The sequence below is a fragment of the Myotis brandtii genome, unplaced genomic scaffold (assembly GCF_000412655.1).
Source record: "Myotis brandtii unplaced genomic scaffold, ASM41265v1 scaffold244, whole genome shotgun sequence".
In the NCBI taxonomy this organism is placed as follows: domain Eukaryota; kingdom Metazoa; phylum Chordata; class Mammalia; order Chiroptera; family Vespertilionidae; genus Myotis; species Myotis brandtii.
The window spans coordinates 3,098,176-3,113,353 of NW_005359225.1; the positions used below are offsets into that span (position 1 = coordinate 3,098,176).

At 40.6% G+C, this 15,178-nt stretch overlaps 1 protein-coding gene across 1 annotated transcript in view; it reads left to right on the plus strand.

The window, feature by feature from the left end:
- P4HA3 (prolyl 4-hydroxylase, alpha polypeptide III) overlaps positions 1 to 15,178 on the plus strand; it is a gene marked incomplete at its 5' end in the record, with an annotated part of 37,332 nt that overhangs the window by 1,086 nt on the left and 21,068 nt on the right. The window contains 3 exons of the mRNA XM_005867159.2: positions 6,391 to 6,533; positions 7,210 to 7,433; positions 12,244 to 12,393. Of these exons, the coding sequence (XP_005867221.1) occupies positions 6,391 to 6,533; positions 7,210 to 7,433; positions 12,244 to 12,393 (517 nt within the window). The remainder of the gene's footprint in view (positions 1 to 6,390; positions 6,534 to 7,209; positions 7,434 to 12,243; positions 12,394 to 15,178) is intronic.

The following is a 15,178-nucleotide window of genomic DNA, read 5'->3' on the forward strand; positions in this document are numbered from 1 at the left end:
CTGGGTAAAACCATTCTTGATGCTAGAGCAGCGGTTCTCAACCTGTGGGTCACGACCCCTTTGGGGGTCGAACAACCCTTTCACAGGGGTCGCCTAAGACCATCGGAAAACACATATATAATTACATGTTGTTTTTGTGATTAATCACTATGCTTTAATTATGTTCAATTTGTAACAATGAAATTGGGGGTCACCACAACATGAGGAACTGTATTAAAGGGTCTCGGCATTAGGAAGGTTGAGAACCACTGTGCTAGAGGATGCTGGGTATAGCACACACAAGCAGATACTCAGCCAATATTGTTTTTGCTATACAATCAACAAGCGCTAGTGCTATACACCGTGGGATAAAACGCTGTAGACTTGGAACACTGGGGCACCGTCATCACATACTGACTCTGTCAGTGTCAAGCTATGAAAGATCAATGATTGTATCTGACACCACATGTGTGAGCATGTGCTGTGCCTTCTCTGCTTGGGACATGGAGAAGCCCGCAGTGTGAGAAACGGTGGTGTAAACACATTGTTATCTGAATATATTGATACTGTGCTTCTGTGATGGGCCCCTCTGCTGAGCTGAGACAACAAAAGGCTGTCTGAAATGTACTGCTTATAGAATTGTGAGTGGGTGTTTGTGATGGTAATACCCATTCTGGGGCACATGGGAAGAAGGTGTGTGGAACACCAGGGCTGTGTGGGAGAGCCACGAACAAGAGAATCAATTTGTGTGTGGAAGTGTATGTGACAGATCTTGTTTGTTACTCAGTGGTGACCGAATGATGATGTAATTTGGAATGTGCTCTTAAGTGTGTAGTTTGCATGTAAGCATTAGATGCATGTTTAAATTCACTGTTAGTTTCAAATAGGCATGATACACACATATATAATGTATGTAAGTATATATTAATAATAACAGTAAATGATTATGATTTCCATAATTCTTGTCACTCTTTGGAGGAACATAGTTGCCTAATGTTCTATAAGCCCACGTTTACAGAGCAAAATATTTTAATTTTGTTCTTAGGCTTGATCAGTGATTTTCAACCTTTTTCATCTCATGGCACACATAAACTACTTCCTAAAATTCTGTGGCACACCAAAAGATATATTTTTTTGCCAATCAGACAAAAAAATAGGTCTAATTTTGATTCATTCACACCAGATGGTTATTGTTGTGTTGTCTGTTGTCCTTTTTTAATTTGACAATCTAAAGGAAAGGAGGTCAGTGACCCTGACTAGTCAGGTAGTGCATGTTTTAAACATTCTTGTGACACACCGGTTGAAAAGCGTTGGTTGGTCTAGACTGAAGTCCAAGTTTATTGATGGAAATAGCAGACTTTTTTGTCTTTGATTTCAGATCCCCACATGCTCCCGGCTACCCGTGTGCTTGTTCTCTTACACTAACCCCTCTTTTTGGTGGTCCTGATGGAGATGAGGGTCAGAACTCTGACGCCCTTGCCAGCCTCTCAGGGAACAAGCTCAGAAGAGCGCCTGTTGATTAAAGCATCTGGGCAGGGCTTCACTGTCTTATCACCACTGTCATTGTCAAAGGGGGAGGTTTTGCACAAACCTTCTCTCATTTAGTTCTCTCTGACACGCAGTGCTTTGGAGGAGGTTTGTATTACTGTCTTAAACAAATGAGACATTATTTTAAACTATGAGAAAACCGAAGGACTTTATCCAAGATTATAAATGCAGTGGGTAGCAAATCCAGGACTAGAACACAGCTCTTTTGATTCTCCTCCCATCATGCTGTGATGTTCTCCTGCTTGCTTATCTGTTATGACAGGACCCAGACCTGAGGTTTATGAGCAGCCAGAGTACATAATGGTTAGGAGTCTGGATTCAGCAATTTAATAGACCTCTGTTTGAATCCTTGGCTCTGACTTTGGGCGAGTTTCTTTATCTCTTTAAGCATTAGCTTTTTAATCTGTAAAATAATGGTAGTGAGAGTTCCTACCCCCATAGGGTTGTTGGAGGGATTAAATACCATATAAAGGTATTTATCATTGTGCTTGGAATGTAATAATTGCTCAATAAATGTTAGGTCTTCACGATTGTTAAGACTGACTAGTGAAACTAGACCCCACGTTTGGCTTTAAACAGTAACTAGGACTGTGAGAGCTCAGATAATAAAACAGAATCAGAAAAATTCTAGATCCTCTTCTCATGTGACTTACGGACATGTAATTTCAGAAAGTATAATTTGATATTTTTGAGACTGTCTGTTCTCGAATCAGTGCTCTAAAAACCTAGTGAAATGTTTGCTTTTTAAAGCAAGAATTTTGGGGGTTCCTGCTCATGTTCTTATACTCCCAATCTGGTGATTTCATGGACTTGAGATGTTATTTCTAAGGGCCTCAGTTGATATTCTTCTCTGAATTTTTAAATTTAAAAATGAAATTTTGGGGGGGAGGGCGTTGAAACTACTCTCTACCCACATTAATGAATAAAAATTATACTAGTTATAGTATATATTGTTATATACTAGTATAGTATATATTTGTTACATATATAAATATAATATAGATATATATAATTAAGCCCTAGCTCTTTTTATTGGTACAGTTTTTTAAAACTACCAAGATTGAAAGAGTAGGGCCAGCAGCAGTTATTTCTGTGCTAAGAATGAACCATTCTGAATGTCTCGGAAGAACTGAAGCAAAGCCATTTCTGAATTCCGAAGGAGAAACATATTGAATTAAAATAGCCCATGTATTGTGGTTGGATCATCTGTCCAGGCTCCGTCTAATGCAGGGATTGGGTTGCACATTTTATGTGCAAATTCTTGAAGGAAAGGATCTGCTTTTCCACTCTCAGCAGCATTTGCCATTTAGGAAACCGTGAGGTTTGAATTCAGCATCCAGTTACTCAGTCTCTGAAAACCAGCTATTTGCTCAGAGGCTGGGCATGGGGCCAACGTTTAGATTCCAAACCAGCCTCAGATATTAGTGGATAGGGTTTTTTTTTTCTCTCTGTAACAGAAAAGTGATGTATCTGAGCGCTGAACTGAATTATGTGCTGCAGGGAAGATCAGACCCCTGTGCTAAATAAACGGAGCCCGTCCTGCAAAGTGGGCTGCGAAGAGAAAAAGAGGTAGTGCTTTTGATCTGATTGATGGCTTGGGACAATCTTCGCCTCACGGCCTTACCTCTTTCCTTTTGTGCCTCAGTTTCCTCTGTTGCCTGTTAGACATCAGTCCTCAAGCACCAGATGATGAATCTATTTATTCAGTTGCGGAAAAGTTGGTGGAAAGAAATACTAGAACGGTCACGCTAGAAGAGAGACCTTCTAGACTAGACCAGCTCTGTCATTTTATAGAGGAAGAAACTGAAGGATAGTTGGAGGCTGGGTCAGGATAAGTCTAACCGTCTTATAAAATCATTGCCCGTTCAGCCTCAGTTGTTTCTGAACACTTACTCTTCAGGTTGGACTCAAGCCCAAGTCTCTGCTGAGAAGTTTTTTCATCGCGCAATGGAATATCTTTCATTAAGTAGTTCCATATGGAGCTGATGCAGGAAATAATGGGTAATAAAAAAAACAAACCCACACCCTGAGACTGGTGTAGTTTCAAAACCCTAAGATAACCGCTCTCAAACAGCCCTGCTTGGGGACCAGAGACACCCTGGTATTCGACAGGCTTCCCATTCCCTCCCTGGGGCACCCAGGTCCTGATTGGCTCCCTGGAAGCACCATAAAGCAAGTCATCTTCTGTTTTCAAGCTCTGTTTGATAGTTGCAGGAACCACCCTTGAGAAATCTTTAGGTCAGATTCTGCTGGAAGGTATGGAAATCCTCCCACCCAACCACCATCTCTATTCTTCATCCCTTTCCGCTCATGGAAGTCCCCACTCTTGCCAAAGAGCTCCTATATTCTCACGTGCTCTTGTACACATTCATGTAAATCCATATCCTTTTCACTTTGATCACACTCTTTTCTTTTACTTCCTTTGCTGTTATTATATTTCTTGGAAATTAATAATTTTAAAGCAAGGGGGAAATTCTTTGAGGGCAGGACTAGAGCTCTTAAGTCTGCCTTTTTAAAATCAATACATTTCAATAGTATGAATCCCGCTGTTAGGAGTGGGATAACCATAGTAGACCAGAAAAGGAGACAGCATGTTTTGCTTACATGAACACTCCTGTAGGATATCTGAGGAGAGAAATTAACGAGAAAGATGGTCACTTCTGGCCCCACTCTTCTGTCCCTTCCTGCAAATGGAAGCATGCTGGAAAACATTACCTCTTCATTCCCCATTAGCCATCATCAGTGTCTACATGTCACTGTTATTGTTCCGATTCTCCTGGTCTCTTGCTTGCAGTTTTGAAATGGCCTCCAAACTGGTCTTTCTGCCTCCAGTCACTTCCACTTCTGAACCCTCCTCCCCACCCTTTCACAGACTTTTATATGTCAACATATCCCACTCTCACTTAAAACTTTTTGGTGGCTCCTAGTTGCACTTAGGGTCAAAACCAAATTCCTCAGCAAGGCCTATGAGGTGCTCCTCACTTCTCCGTCTGATCTGCCCAACTCCCAATGCCCCCTGTGCTCCAGCACTACTAACTGCTTGTAAGTCCCCTGCTGTCTCTCTCTCTCTGTACCTTTGCATCCTCGGGACTGCCTCTGCCTACCGGGAAGGAGGCTTCCTCCTCCCTTCCTCATGTTTGCATTCCCCCATCAATCTCGGTTTATTACCTCCTTTGTGAAAGGAGAGATGATCTTCTCTGACCTGCTCTGGCCAAACCAACCACTCCCTTCTATACTCCCCCCAAGCCTTGTTCAGAAGTCTGGTGTTGCTTCTGTCATGTCATTATTTGTGTCTATATTACCCACTAGACCAGTGGTTCTCAACCTTCCTAATGCCGTGACCCTTTAATACAGTTCCTCATGTTGTGGTGACCCCCAACCATAAAATTATTTTCATTGCTACTTCATAACTGTAATTTTGCTACTGTTATGAATCGTAATGTAAATATCTGATATGCAGGATGTATTTAGGCAACCCCTGTGAAAGGGTCGTTCGACCCCCAAAGGGGTCGCGACCCACAGGTTGAGAACCGCTGCACTAGACTGTGAGTCTCTGAGAACCAAGGTTACTGTCTTATTCACAATTTTGTTCTTAACTCCTAGGATAATATAGTATTTCATTCATTCTTTCATAGAAGTATGTATTGAACTTAGGCATAGAGAGATGAGTATTTTCTTAGGCATAGAGTATTTTCTTATCTATGAAATCCTTGAGCATGGGCCCCTGTCTTGTCCAACTTCTGGCATGGAGTCTGACAAGTAACCAGTATAGACTGACTTGTTGAATGAACAAATACATGTCAAACCTCTATGCCTTTGTGCACATTAGTCCCTGTTGGCTCAAAAAACACTCTTCCCCCCTGCTTTGTTCTAGATCCATGGAAACACTATGGCACAGTCAACTGAGAACAGGCTTCAGAGTTGGCAGGCTTGGGTTCATTCTTGGTTTTGTTGCTAATAGTATGGCCTTGTTTCAGTTTCTTCTCCTGTAAAATTGGCATGATCAAATATATTCTGAAGGTTGTTGGGGGGATTAAATGAGACTATGTATTTAAAACACTTAGCAGAATGCCTAATACATGGTGAGGACTCAATAAGTAGTAGCTATCCATATTGTAATCCTTCAGGCTGGGAGGATTGCCGTCCCCTCTGGGAAGTCTTTCTTGTATTTCTTTCTCCTTTTTACATTTTTTATTATTGATTTTGAGGGAGAGAGAAAGAGAAACATGGATTTGTTGTTTCACTTGTTTATGTATTCATTGATTGCTTCTTGTATGTGCCCTGACTGGGGTTCAAACCCACAACCTTGGCGTATTAGGACAATGCTCTGGTCAACTGAGCTACCCAGCCAGGGCTCTTTCCTTATATTTCTAACTCCCATCTTGGTTAGGTGTCCTGCCTACAAATACTATAGCGCTCCATAGCATGATATGCTCACTTCACTTTTCCAATAGCATGTATCACAATTATTGCAATTAATTGAACAATGTGTTCGCATTTCTACCAGATTCTAAGTATTGAATATAGAATGGTGAGAGAAAAAAAAAGATTTTCTGGATTGTGAACTCCTTGAGAGCTGGACTCTGTCTTGCCTTTGTATCTCTAGCCCCTAGCATGATGCCTGATGTACAATAATTGACTGGTAGAGACTGACTCATTGAATGAACAAATGAAGAGACCTACTTTTGTTGTGATGGTAGTTTTTTGTTGTTGTTGTTTTTGCTTATTGGTTACAATATTCCATGAGTCTCAAGGGATTCAGCATTTCATTTTTAACGACTCTTAATGTTTATACAGCATGCCAGCCTTTCCTAGGTGTCTGGTTGCATCGGTAGGTGAGATCATCCCAGTCCTCTCTTTCAGGTTCTATCACAAGGTGCTTTCTTTGCATGAGGATTCAGCAACCCCTGTGTCTAACCCTCTGCTTGCATTTACTCTCATCAAACGCCTACAGTCTGACTGGAGGAATGTGGTACATAGTCTGGAGGCGAGTGAGAACACCCGAGGTAATGAGGAGGAGGGCTGGGGGGTAAAGAGAAGATTCTATCTCCTGACTCAGTGGAAAGGAGAGAGATTCTGATGGGATGTGATGAAGGGTAATGAAGTGGGTAGGTATTACTTGATCTCCTTAGCTCTAATTATCACAAAGAACTAGGTCCCCTTGTTAATAAGTTTATATAATTTTACATTAGAAAGCACCTTCATATCCATTATCTCACTTGATTTTGGATCGAATCCAAAATATCATCCCATTTACCTATATGTAAAAAGTGATGTCTTCTAATAATTTCTGTTTTATTAAGTTGCCACTACAGTGTGATCTGTTGCAGGATCACTTTCTTAATTTACTCTGCTTTGTATTTGAACAAGTTTGTTGACTTTAGGGAAGTTAAGAGGAAAAATAATTGTCCCTGCAAAGGGCAAGACTCCTGGAGACAGAGAGGAGGGAACAGTGTGATAAAGGTGTGTGCCTTAGTTTTTACTCTAAAGCCTTTATTCCTTATTCAGAAGATTGTATTAAGCATCACTCTGTGCCAGGAATGGTGCTTGCCACTGAGAAGAAAAGCAAATCAAATATCATTTTTTATTCTTGAAATATGTGAACAGGTAATTATGCCTTGCATGTATGAAATGCTCACCGCCTGCTTTCTGAATGGAGGATTGTTTTCACGACCTTTCCAGCTCTGAAGGATGGCTTCGAGAAGGTGGAGCAGGACCTGCCAGCCTTCGAGGACCTTGAGGGAGCAGCAAGGGCCCTGATGCGGCTGCAGGACGTGTACGTGCTCAGTGTGAAGGGCCTCGCCCGAGGCGTCTTTCAGAGAGTCACTGGCTCCGCGGTCACTGACCTGTACAGTCCCAGCCGGCTTTTCTCCCTCACGGCAGATGACTGCTTCCAAGTTGGCAAGGTAACAGTTTTCAGGGAGAGGGCGCATTGCTAGGGGCTACTTTCTTGTGGATGAAATCATTATATCCCAGTTGCTTTTTACATTTTTCTAATTCTGACAGCAAACTTGGAAATTTGTTGTTATTCCCCATTTTCAGGTGAAGAAACTGAGGTTCAGAGAGGGTGTAGCACTTACCTAAGGTTTCACAATTTTAAGTAGGACTAAAATTTGAACCCGGGTCTTATAACTCCAAATCCCAGGCTCTTTCCATGATAGCTAAAGTGACCATCTACTTAGGACACTATTGGGAGTGGAAGGGGTGTTATTAGCCAGGACAACAAACATACACCGGGACTGTCCTGGGGAAAGTGATCCTTTGGTCACCCTAGTTCAGCGATCGGCAAACTCATTAGTCGACAGAGCCAAATACCAACGGTACAACGATTGAAATTTCTTTTGAGAGCCAAATTTTTAAAACTTAAACTATATAGGTAGGTACATTGTTATTAACTTAATTAGGGTACTCCTAAGGCTTAGGAAGAGCCACACTCAAGGGGCCAAAGAGCCTCATGTGGCTCGTGAGCCGCAGTTTGCCGACCACGGCCCTAGCTATTGCACCCTGACTGAGGATGAACAGCTGGGGGGAGAGGAGAAGCAGAGTGAAGGGGGGGAAAGGGATAGGAGATGGTGATGTGGAGGGAAGATCATGGACAGTCGGCCTACCGAGACTCTCTGGAATCTCTTGTACGTTTCCTGGGAATTTAGAAATACTAGATCAAAGTGGTGTCACAAAACAGGCCATTCACTCTCACGTTACTGGAGGAAATAGACTTCAGGAAGCTCCCATATGAGATATTTAACTGATCTTTGATCGTAAGTCATAAGCACACTTGAGGTCATTTTACAACATACTCTTTGTGTGCTGTTGCTTTAAGAAGTAATGGAGTACGACAAAGGAGGCAAGAACATACAATGGAGTCAAGACAGTCTCTTCAATAAATGGTGTTGGGAAAATTGGACAGATACATGCAAAAAAATGAAACTAGACCACCAACTTACACCATACACAAAAATAAACTCACAATGGATAAAGGACTTAATGTAAGATGGGAAACCATAAAAATACTAGAGGAATCCAAAGGCAACAAAATCTCAGACATATGCCGAAGCAATTTCTTCACTGATTCAGCTCCTAGGGCATTGGAGACCCTGAATGGAATTAGAGCTGAATCATCAGGTTCCTGGCTAATTTCAGTTTACGCCTGTTAAAATAGTTCCATGTCAATATATGCTTCATTGGTGAGGCCTTTCTGAGTCCGAAACCATATGTTGAAAATTTAGTAAGTCACTTCCTGAAAGTCTCCCTGGCAGTCTTTATTTCGGTGTGTATTTACTTATTTTGAAAGATAAGACATTCCAAATATACCAAAAGTATGTAAAATAATACTGTAACAAGCAATTCTATCTATCATTGAGATGAGATATATGTTCAAATTTTGCTATATTTGTTTCAGATTTTTTTTCAAGTCTTTACAAAATAATTTACATAGAGCTAAATAAAGCCTCACTCCTTTTCCTTCTCACCACCCACCACCCTTTCTACTCCACCTTCCCCAGGTACCAGGTAACCGTTGTCCTGAACCACAGAGTATGAGCTTTTCTAAGTCCAGCTCTTTTCACTCAGCACATTATGTCTGTGAAACTCATTCATGTTGTTGCGTTTATTAGTAGTTCATTCCTTTTTATTGCTTAGTAGTATTCCATGGTATGAATATATCACAAACTGTTCACCCAGTTTCCTATTGATGGATACTTGGATTGTTTCCAGCATGGCCTACTTTGAATGGAGCTGCTATTAACATTTTTATGTAAGTCTTTCTGTGGATATTTGTTTTCATAGCTCTTGGTTAAAAACCTGGGAGTGGTGTTGCTGGGTCAGAGAATAAACTTCAATAATTATTCACATGTGGCCAAGTGTGTTTCATCTACATGTCTCCAATTCCCTCCATCATTGTTTATTTTATTTATTTATTTTAAATATATTTTATTGATTTCAGAGAAGAAGAGAGAGGGAGAGAGAGATAGAAACATCAATGAACTGTGACCTCCTGGTTCATAGGTTGACACTCAACCACTGAGCCATGCCGGCTGGGCCGTCATCGTTTATTTTAAAGTGGATCACTCTATTTTCTGATTTCTTAATTGTCTAATTCCCCAACCCTACCTACTATTATGTCTGTTGATTCTTGTTCATGATCAGTTATTTCCTGGTAGCATTTATTGTGTTTGATCGTGAGGTTATTTTTAGCAGGACTTTTCCCCCCATAGAAGAATTTCTGTGCCCAGAATTGTGGGAATATTCCCCCAGAGAGTTTTGGATTTTCTTCTTCCAGGTACTCGGGTGGTATCACTGGACTTAGACCCCCCCTTTTTTTTGACTCTACATTATATCCCCATGACTTATTTATTTTATAACTGGAAATTTATACCTTTTGACCCACCCCCTACCCCCTACCTTTGTCAACCAATTTGTTTTCTCTTTCTATGGGGTTTGTTTGTTTGTTTGTTTGTTTAGATTTCACATATAAATGAGATCATATGGTATTTGTCTTTCTCTATCTGACTTATTTCACTTAGCATAATGCCCTCAAGGTCCATCCATGTTGCAAATTGCAAGAGTTCATTCTTTTTATGGCTGAATAATATTCCATTGTAGGTGTGTTATATATATATAACTTTACTTGTTCATTTGTCCATTGCTAAACACTTAGATTGTTTCCATATATTGGCTATTGTAAATAATGCTGCAATGAACATGTGGGTACAGATATCTTTTTGAGTTAGTGTTTTCATTTTCTTCAGATAAATACCCAGAAGGAATTGTTGGACCTAATGGTAGTTTTATTTTTAATTTTTTGCAGAATCTCCATATTGTTTTCCATAGTGGTTGTACCAATTTACATTCCCACCAACAGTGCACAGGATTCCCTTTTCTCTACATCCTCGCCAACACTTGTTGTTTTTTGTCTTTCTGATAATAGCCATTCTAACAGGTGTGAAGTGATAACTCATGGTTTTGATTTGCTGTGGCCTTAGATCTATTTTTATATTGATTAATTGGCCTGATGATTCCTTAACTGTATGAATAATGTAAATTCACACCCTAAACTCAAGTGAAGCGTAGGCTTAAGGTTAGTAATATTCTAAGGAGCTATTTTATTCCCCTAAACAGAGCCAACAGAAACAAACCAACTTTCTTTTCTCCTTGTGGCAGTGGGTAGATTTTTTTCTGGTCTACTCTTATTCTTAAGGTATTGTTTTCAGTGGGTTACCGTTTTATGAATGTGTCTAAATTCCAATCCCTAGATTTGGGGAGGTCTACAGAAGACTCATCTGTCCTCATGTGGGCATTACAATCTAAGGTTACTAAGTACCAAGGTTACTAAGACTTACCCCCATCCCAGGCAGCTTCAGCATCTGCTCATAAGTTTATTGCTTGCATTTTTCAGCTGCTCCTTTTTTGTTTCTGGTGCCTGAGTATTTTCCATTCTTTCTTGAAAATATATAAATAAATGTTTTATTCAAAATTTCTAAATCTCTGTGGTTGGAAGGATTCCAGTTATCTCAATCTTTCTCATGGAAATCTTAAATAAATTGTTAACTTAGCAGAAAAGGTTCAGTCATTTTTTATCATAATTCCTCAACTCAGTCTTGTCACAAATAGGGAACTTGAGGACCAGAGAGATAACACCGCAGGTAAAGTGCAGGCCTGGGATAGGAATTGACTTACAGTTAGGCTGCAGAGTCACGGTGTCTCTACATTCTGCTGTCTTTCTGCCTATCTGGAAGTTATACCTGAATTTGATCATTTTGTAAGAATCCTTCCAGCTCTGCGACTTTATAATTCCATGCTGTCTCCCACATCAATTCCCAGGAAATTCCACTAGCAGTTCTGGTATTCTAGTTAATGGTGAGCTATTAAGAGACAGGTGCTATGTCTAGTACATGTTGCCATATTCCAACATTTAATATAGAACAACGCACTGAGCTCTCATACCATTCCCAGGTCTACCTTCATTATAGTGTCTAATGCATTGTGTCACAATTATTGGTTTATCACCAGCCCCTTGATTTTAAGACCTTTAAGGGCAGGGACCACCGGGTACATTGCAAACACTCAGTAAATATTGAATGAATAAATGAATGAATTAGTCCATTCCTCACACTGCTGCCAGCAATATCTTCCTAAAAACAAGACACTCATAACACTCACTAGCTTAGCCCATGCTGCCCTTTTAAGTTCATTTCCTGCTTCTCTTCACCTTACACCACAGTCACAATGTGTTATTCATACACATTCTTGCTTTGGCTTCTGTTTCTACCATTCCCTCATCTTAAAATGCCCTTCTTCCCAATCTTGGTGTATTGAAATCCTTTGGCTTCTTCAAGGATGTCCCATCTCAGATGCCACTTCTTCCATGAAACCTTTTGAGATTCTCAAGCCTCCTCCTTTTTTTATGTCTGCCCAGCATAGAATATATATATATTTCCTTCCAGCTTTCATGCCAATCTGTCCAGTATTATAGTTAACCTGAGTTCATATCTGTCTTCTCTCCAGGTTATAAATTCCTTAAATGCAAGTATCCTTGTGTCTTCTCTGTACCCAGAGCAATGCCTTGTATGTAATAGGTGCTTAATAAATTGAATTTAAATGAATTTGAGATGAAAACTGGCTTTGTTGGGTTCCAAAGGCCCCCCACTCTTTGCATGTCATGTCCTTTCCTCTGCCTGTGGACTAAGGCTTTAATGATGGTGCCTGTGTTTCCTACAGGTGGCCTATGACATGGGGGATTACTACCATGCCATCCCCTGGCTGGAGGAGGCCGTCAGTCTCTTCCGAGGATCTTACGGAGAGTGGAAGACAGAGGATGAGGCAAGTCTCGAGGATGCCTTGGATCACTTGGCCTTTGCCTATTTCCAGGTAGGGGAGTGAGACTCACTGCTTTCATCACAATAAATGTAATGCTTTATATGCACTTTACAATTCTGTAAGCATTTTCATGTCTCTTAATTTACTTCATCTTCCTAACAGGACCAAATGTGAGTCGAACAGGGCGGTAATTTTATTATTTCCGCATTTCATACGTGAGTAAACTAAATCTCCAAAGAATTCCTAACTTGTCACAAAGTTCACTTGTCCAAGTCTGTCTGACTCTTAATCCAGTGCTCTTTGCAATGCACTGACTACTTTGAAATCATCGTCTCCCGTGTAGGAGGGCAGTCTTTCACTCGTAGCAGCAACAGCTGCATCGGCACATGTTTAGTAGGTTCACGGTCAATGTAGATCACTCTTTTGCAGTCTCAGCAATTCATAACTCTTCACAGATATTGTGCCATGATATTGCGAATGTCCAAGGAAGAAGTTTGATTGCTGTCCTCTTCCATCTGCAGTCGAGTCCAACTGTAACATGACTAGTGTCCAGCTATAGAGCGGGCCTTATTGGTCCATAGTACCAGCTCAATGCCTCCTCCAGTGTTTCCTTGACACTGTTGATCTTTGACCTGTTGTCCCTCACGTGGGAGCTCATTTCCCTAAATATGGGAACCGTCATCTTTTGGCATAGCTAACCCCATTTCCCAACTGCTTTGTGCAGTCTTCAAGAATAGGCTGAAAAAGTCACTGCGGAGCCAATTCCTTAGAGTTTCAAAAGCTAATAAACCAGTTCTACGCCCTACATTCCTTTTTCTTTCCCCCTTTTGCTGAGAAAAGGGAGGAGGATATGGGCGGTCCAACCCCACGTGTTGCTCCCAAGACATATCTGTTCTCAGTGCAGCAAATGGTCTGGTTCCTCTCATGGAAGTTTCTGGTAAGTGGATCTTTGTTATAAAACTTAGCAGGGTGCCTCTCCTAACTTTCTTGCTCAATTGCTACATATTAAAACTGAAATCGAATCACTGTGATGCAGCAAAGCACAGGAAGTGATTGAATTTTAATAGAGGAAGAAAATGGAGAATTGACACTGAAAGACTCAGAGACGATAAACTAAAGCAGCTTACCCTGAAAGATGGCGTTTTTAATCCAGTGTCTGATTGTTAAATTTGGGGTCTCCCCCCCTCTCCCCCGTGATGACTTAAATTTCTCTTCTACTCACTGACAAAATCTCCCTTCCCACAATCGTGCTTTGTCTGGTAAATTTTATTCATCTTACAAGGCATAGCTCAGATGTCACCTATTTTGTGAAGTCTTTCTTAGTTCTCCTGAGACTCCACAGACTCTCCTTCTTTGTGCTCTGACAGCACAATTTTTTATGCAACAGTAATAGAACACATAAGGCATTGTCTTATAGACCCTGTATGTTCCCTTTTTTTACCCCCAGTAAGTTAGAAATCAATGTCTGTTCATGGACCTTTCATTTCATTAAAAAAAAAATATATCAGCTTCAGCTAAAGACAAAGAAAGAAAGCTATGAGGAGAGGCCAGTTATGGGAGGTTACCCAAAAAAACATGGTAAACAAAGGTAAGGTTGTTGTGCAGATTTTAATGGATAAGATTCTCTTGTGATTTAGAGTCGCCCTTCCCTTCCTGGCCCACAGAGGGAGATACTTACAAATGGGGATGCCCTTTATGTCCCCTACAAAAGGGTAACACTACTCTGGTTTTCAGAATGTCTCCTGCGTCTGCTCTTTCTCAAAATATTTAGCTTAGAATTATCCTTATGCCAAAAAGGCATATTTGGGGATAGCATATTCTACTGCCATTCAGTACTCACCTCAGAGAGTTGTGAGGATTAGATGAGCTCATACGTGTAACACCCTAACACTGACACATATGTACTCAATACATGGAAGCAATTATGATTATATTACATACCACAAGTGTATGTTCTCTTTTTCCATTTAACATTATTTAGTATACACATTTCCAAAGAAATTTAACTGAAACATAAAAAGTAATTCTAACATTGTTCTTGATAAAATATAACAATTTCATGAAAAAACCCTTCATTTTAAAAATACATAAAATTACATTATAGTTCTCTTTATTTCAAAAGAGTTTGAAAAACTGTAACCCTTAGTTAATATCTGACATTATAAGTGTCAATAGATTATTTAACTATTCCTCTGTTAAGTATAAAAAAGAATAATTAATTATATTAAATATTTCGAAACGATCTGTATGTCCCACAATAGTGGAATGGCTAGGTCATCTGTGAGGTAGCTTCTTGATGAAATAAAATGCACCCATTAAAAATGCCCAATCTCTTGCACACCCATGTTCATAGCAGCACTATTCACAATAGCTAAGAGGTGGCCGCAGCCCATGTGTCCATCAAAGGATGAATGGATAAGCAAAATGCAGTATCCTATCTAATAAAAGACAAACATGGTAATTAGCCGTACCTTCGCTACCCTTCCCATTGGCTAATCAGGGCGATATGCAAATTAACTGCCAGCCAAGATGGCGGCCGGCAGCCAGGCAGCTTGAAGCGAACAGGAAGCTTACTTGCTTCAGTGACGGAGGAAGCCAACGTTCCCCGCCTGCCGCTGCCGGCCTCTGAGCTTGCAGTTTGAAACATTGTTACAAATATAGAAGCTAAACAAAACCCCAGAAACCTGCTTTCAGCCAGCCGGGATCTCAGAGCTGGAGTTGAAACAGTGTTTCAATTATAGAACCCAAACAAACCAGATACCTGCTTTCAGCAGCCGAGGCCTCAGAGCTGGAGCCAAGCCTCAGAGCTAAAGCTGGCCCAAAATAAAAAAAAAAA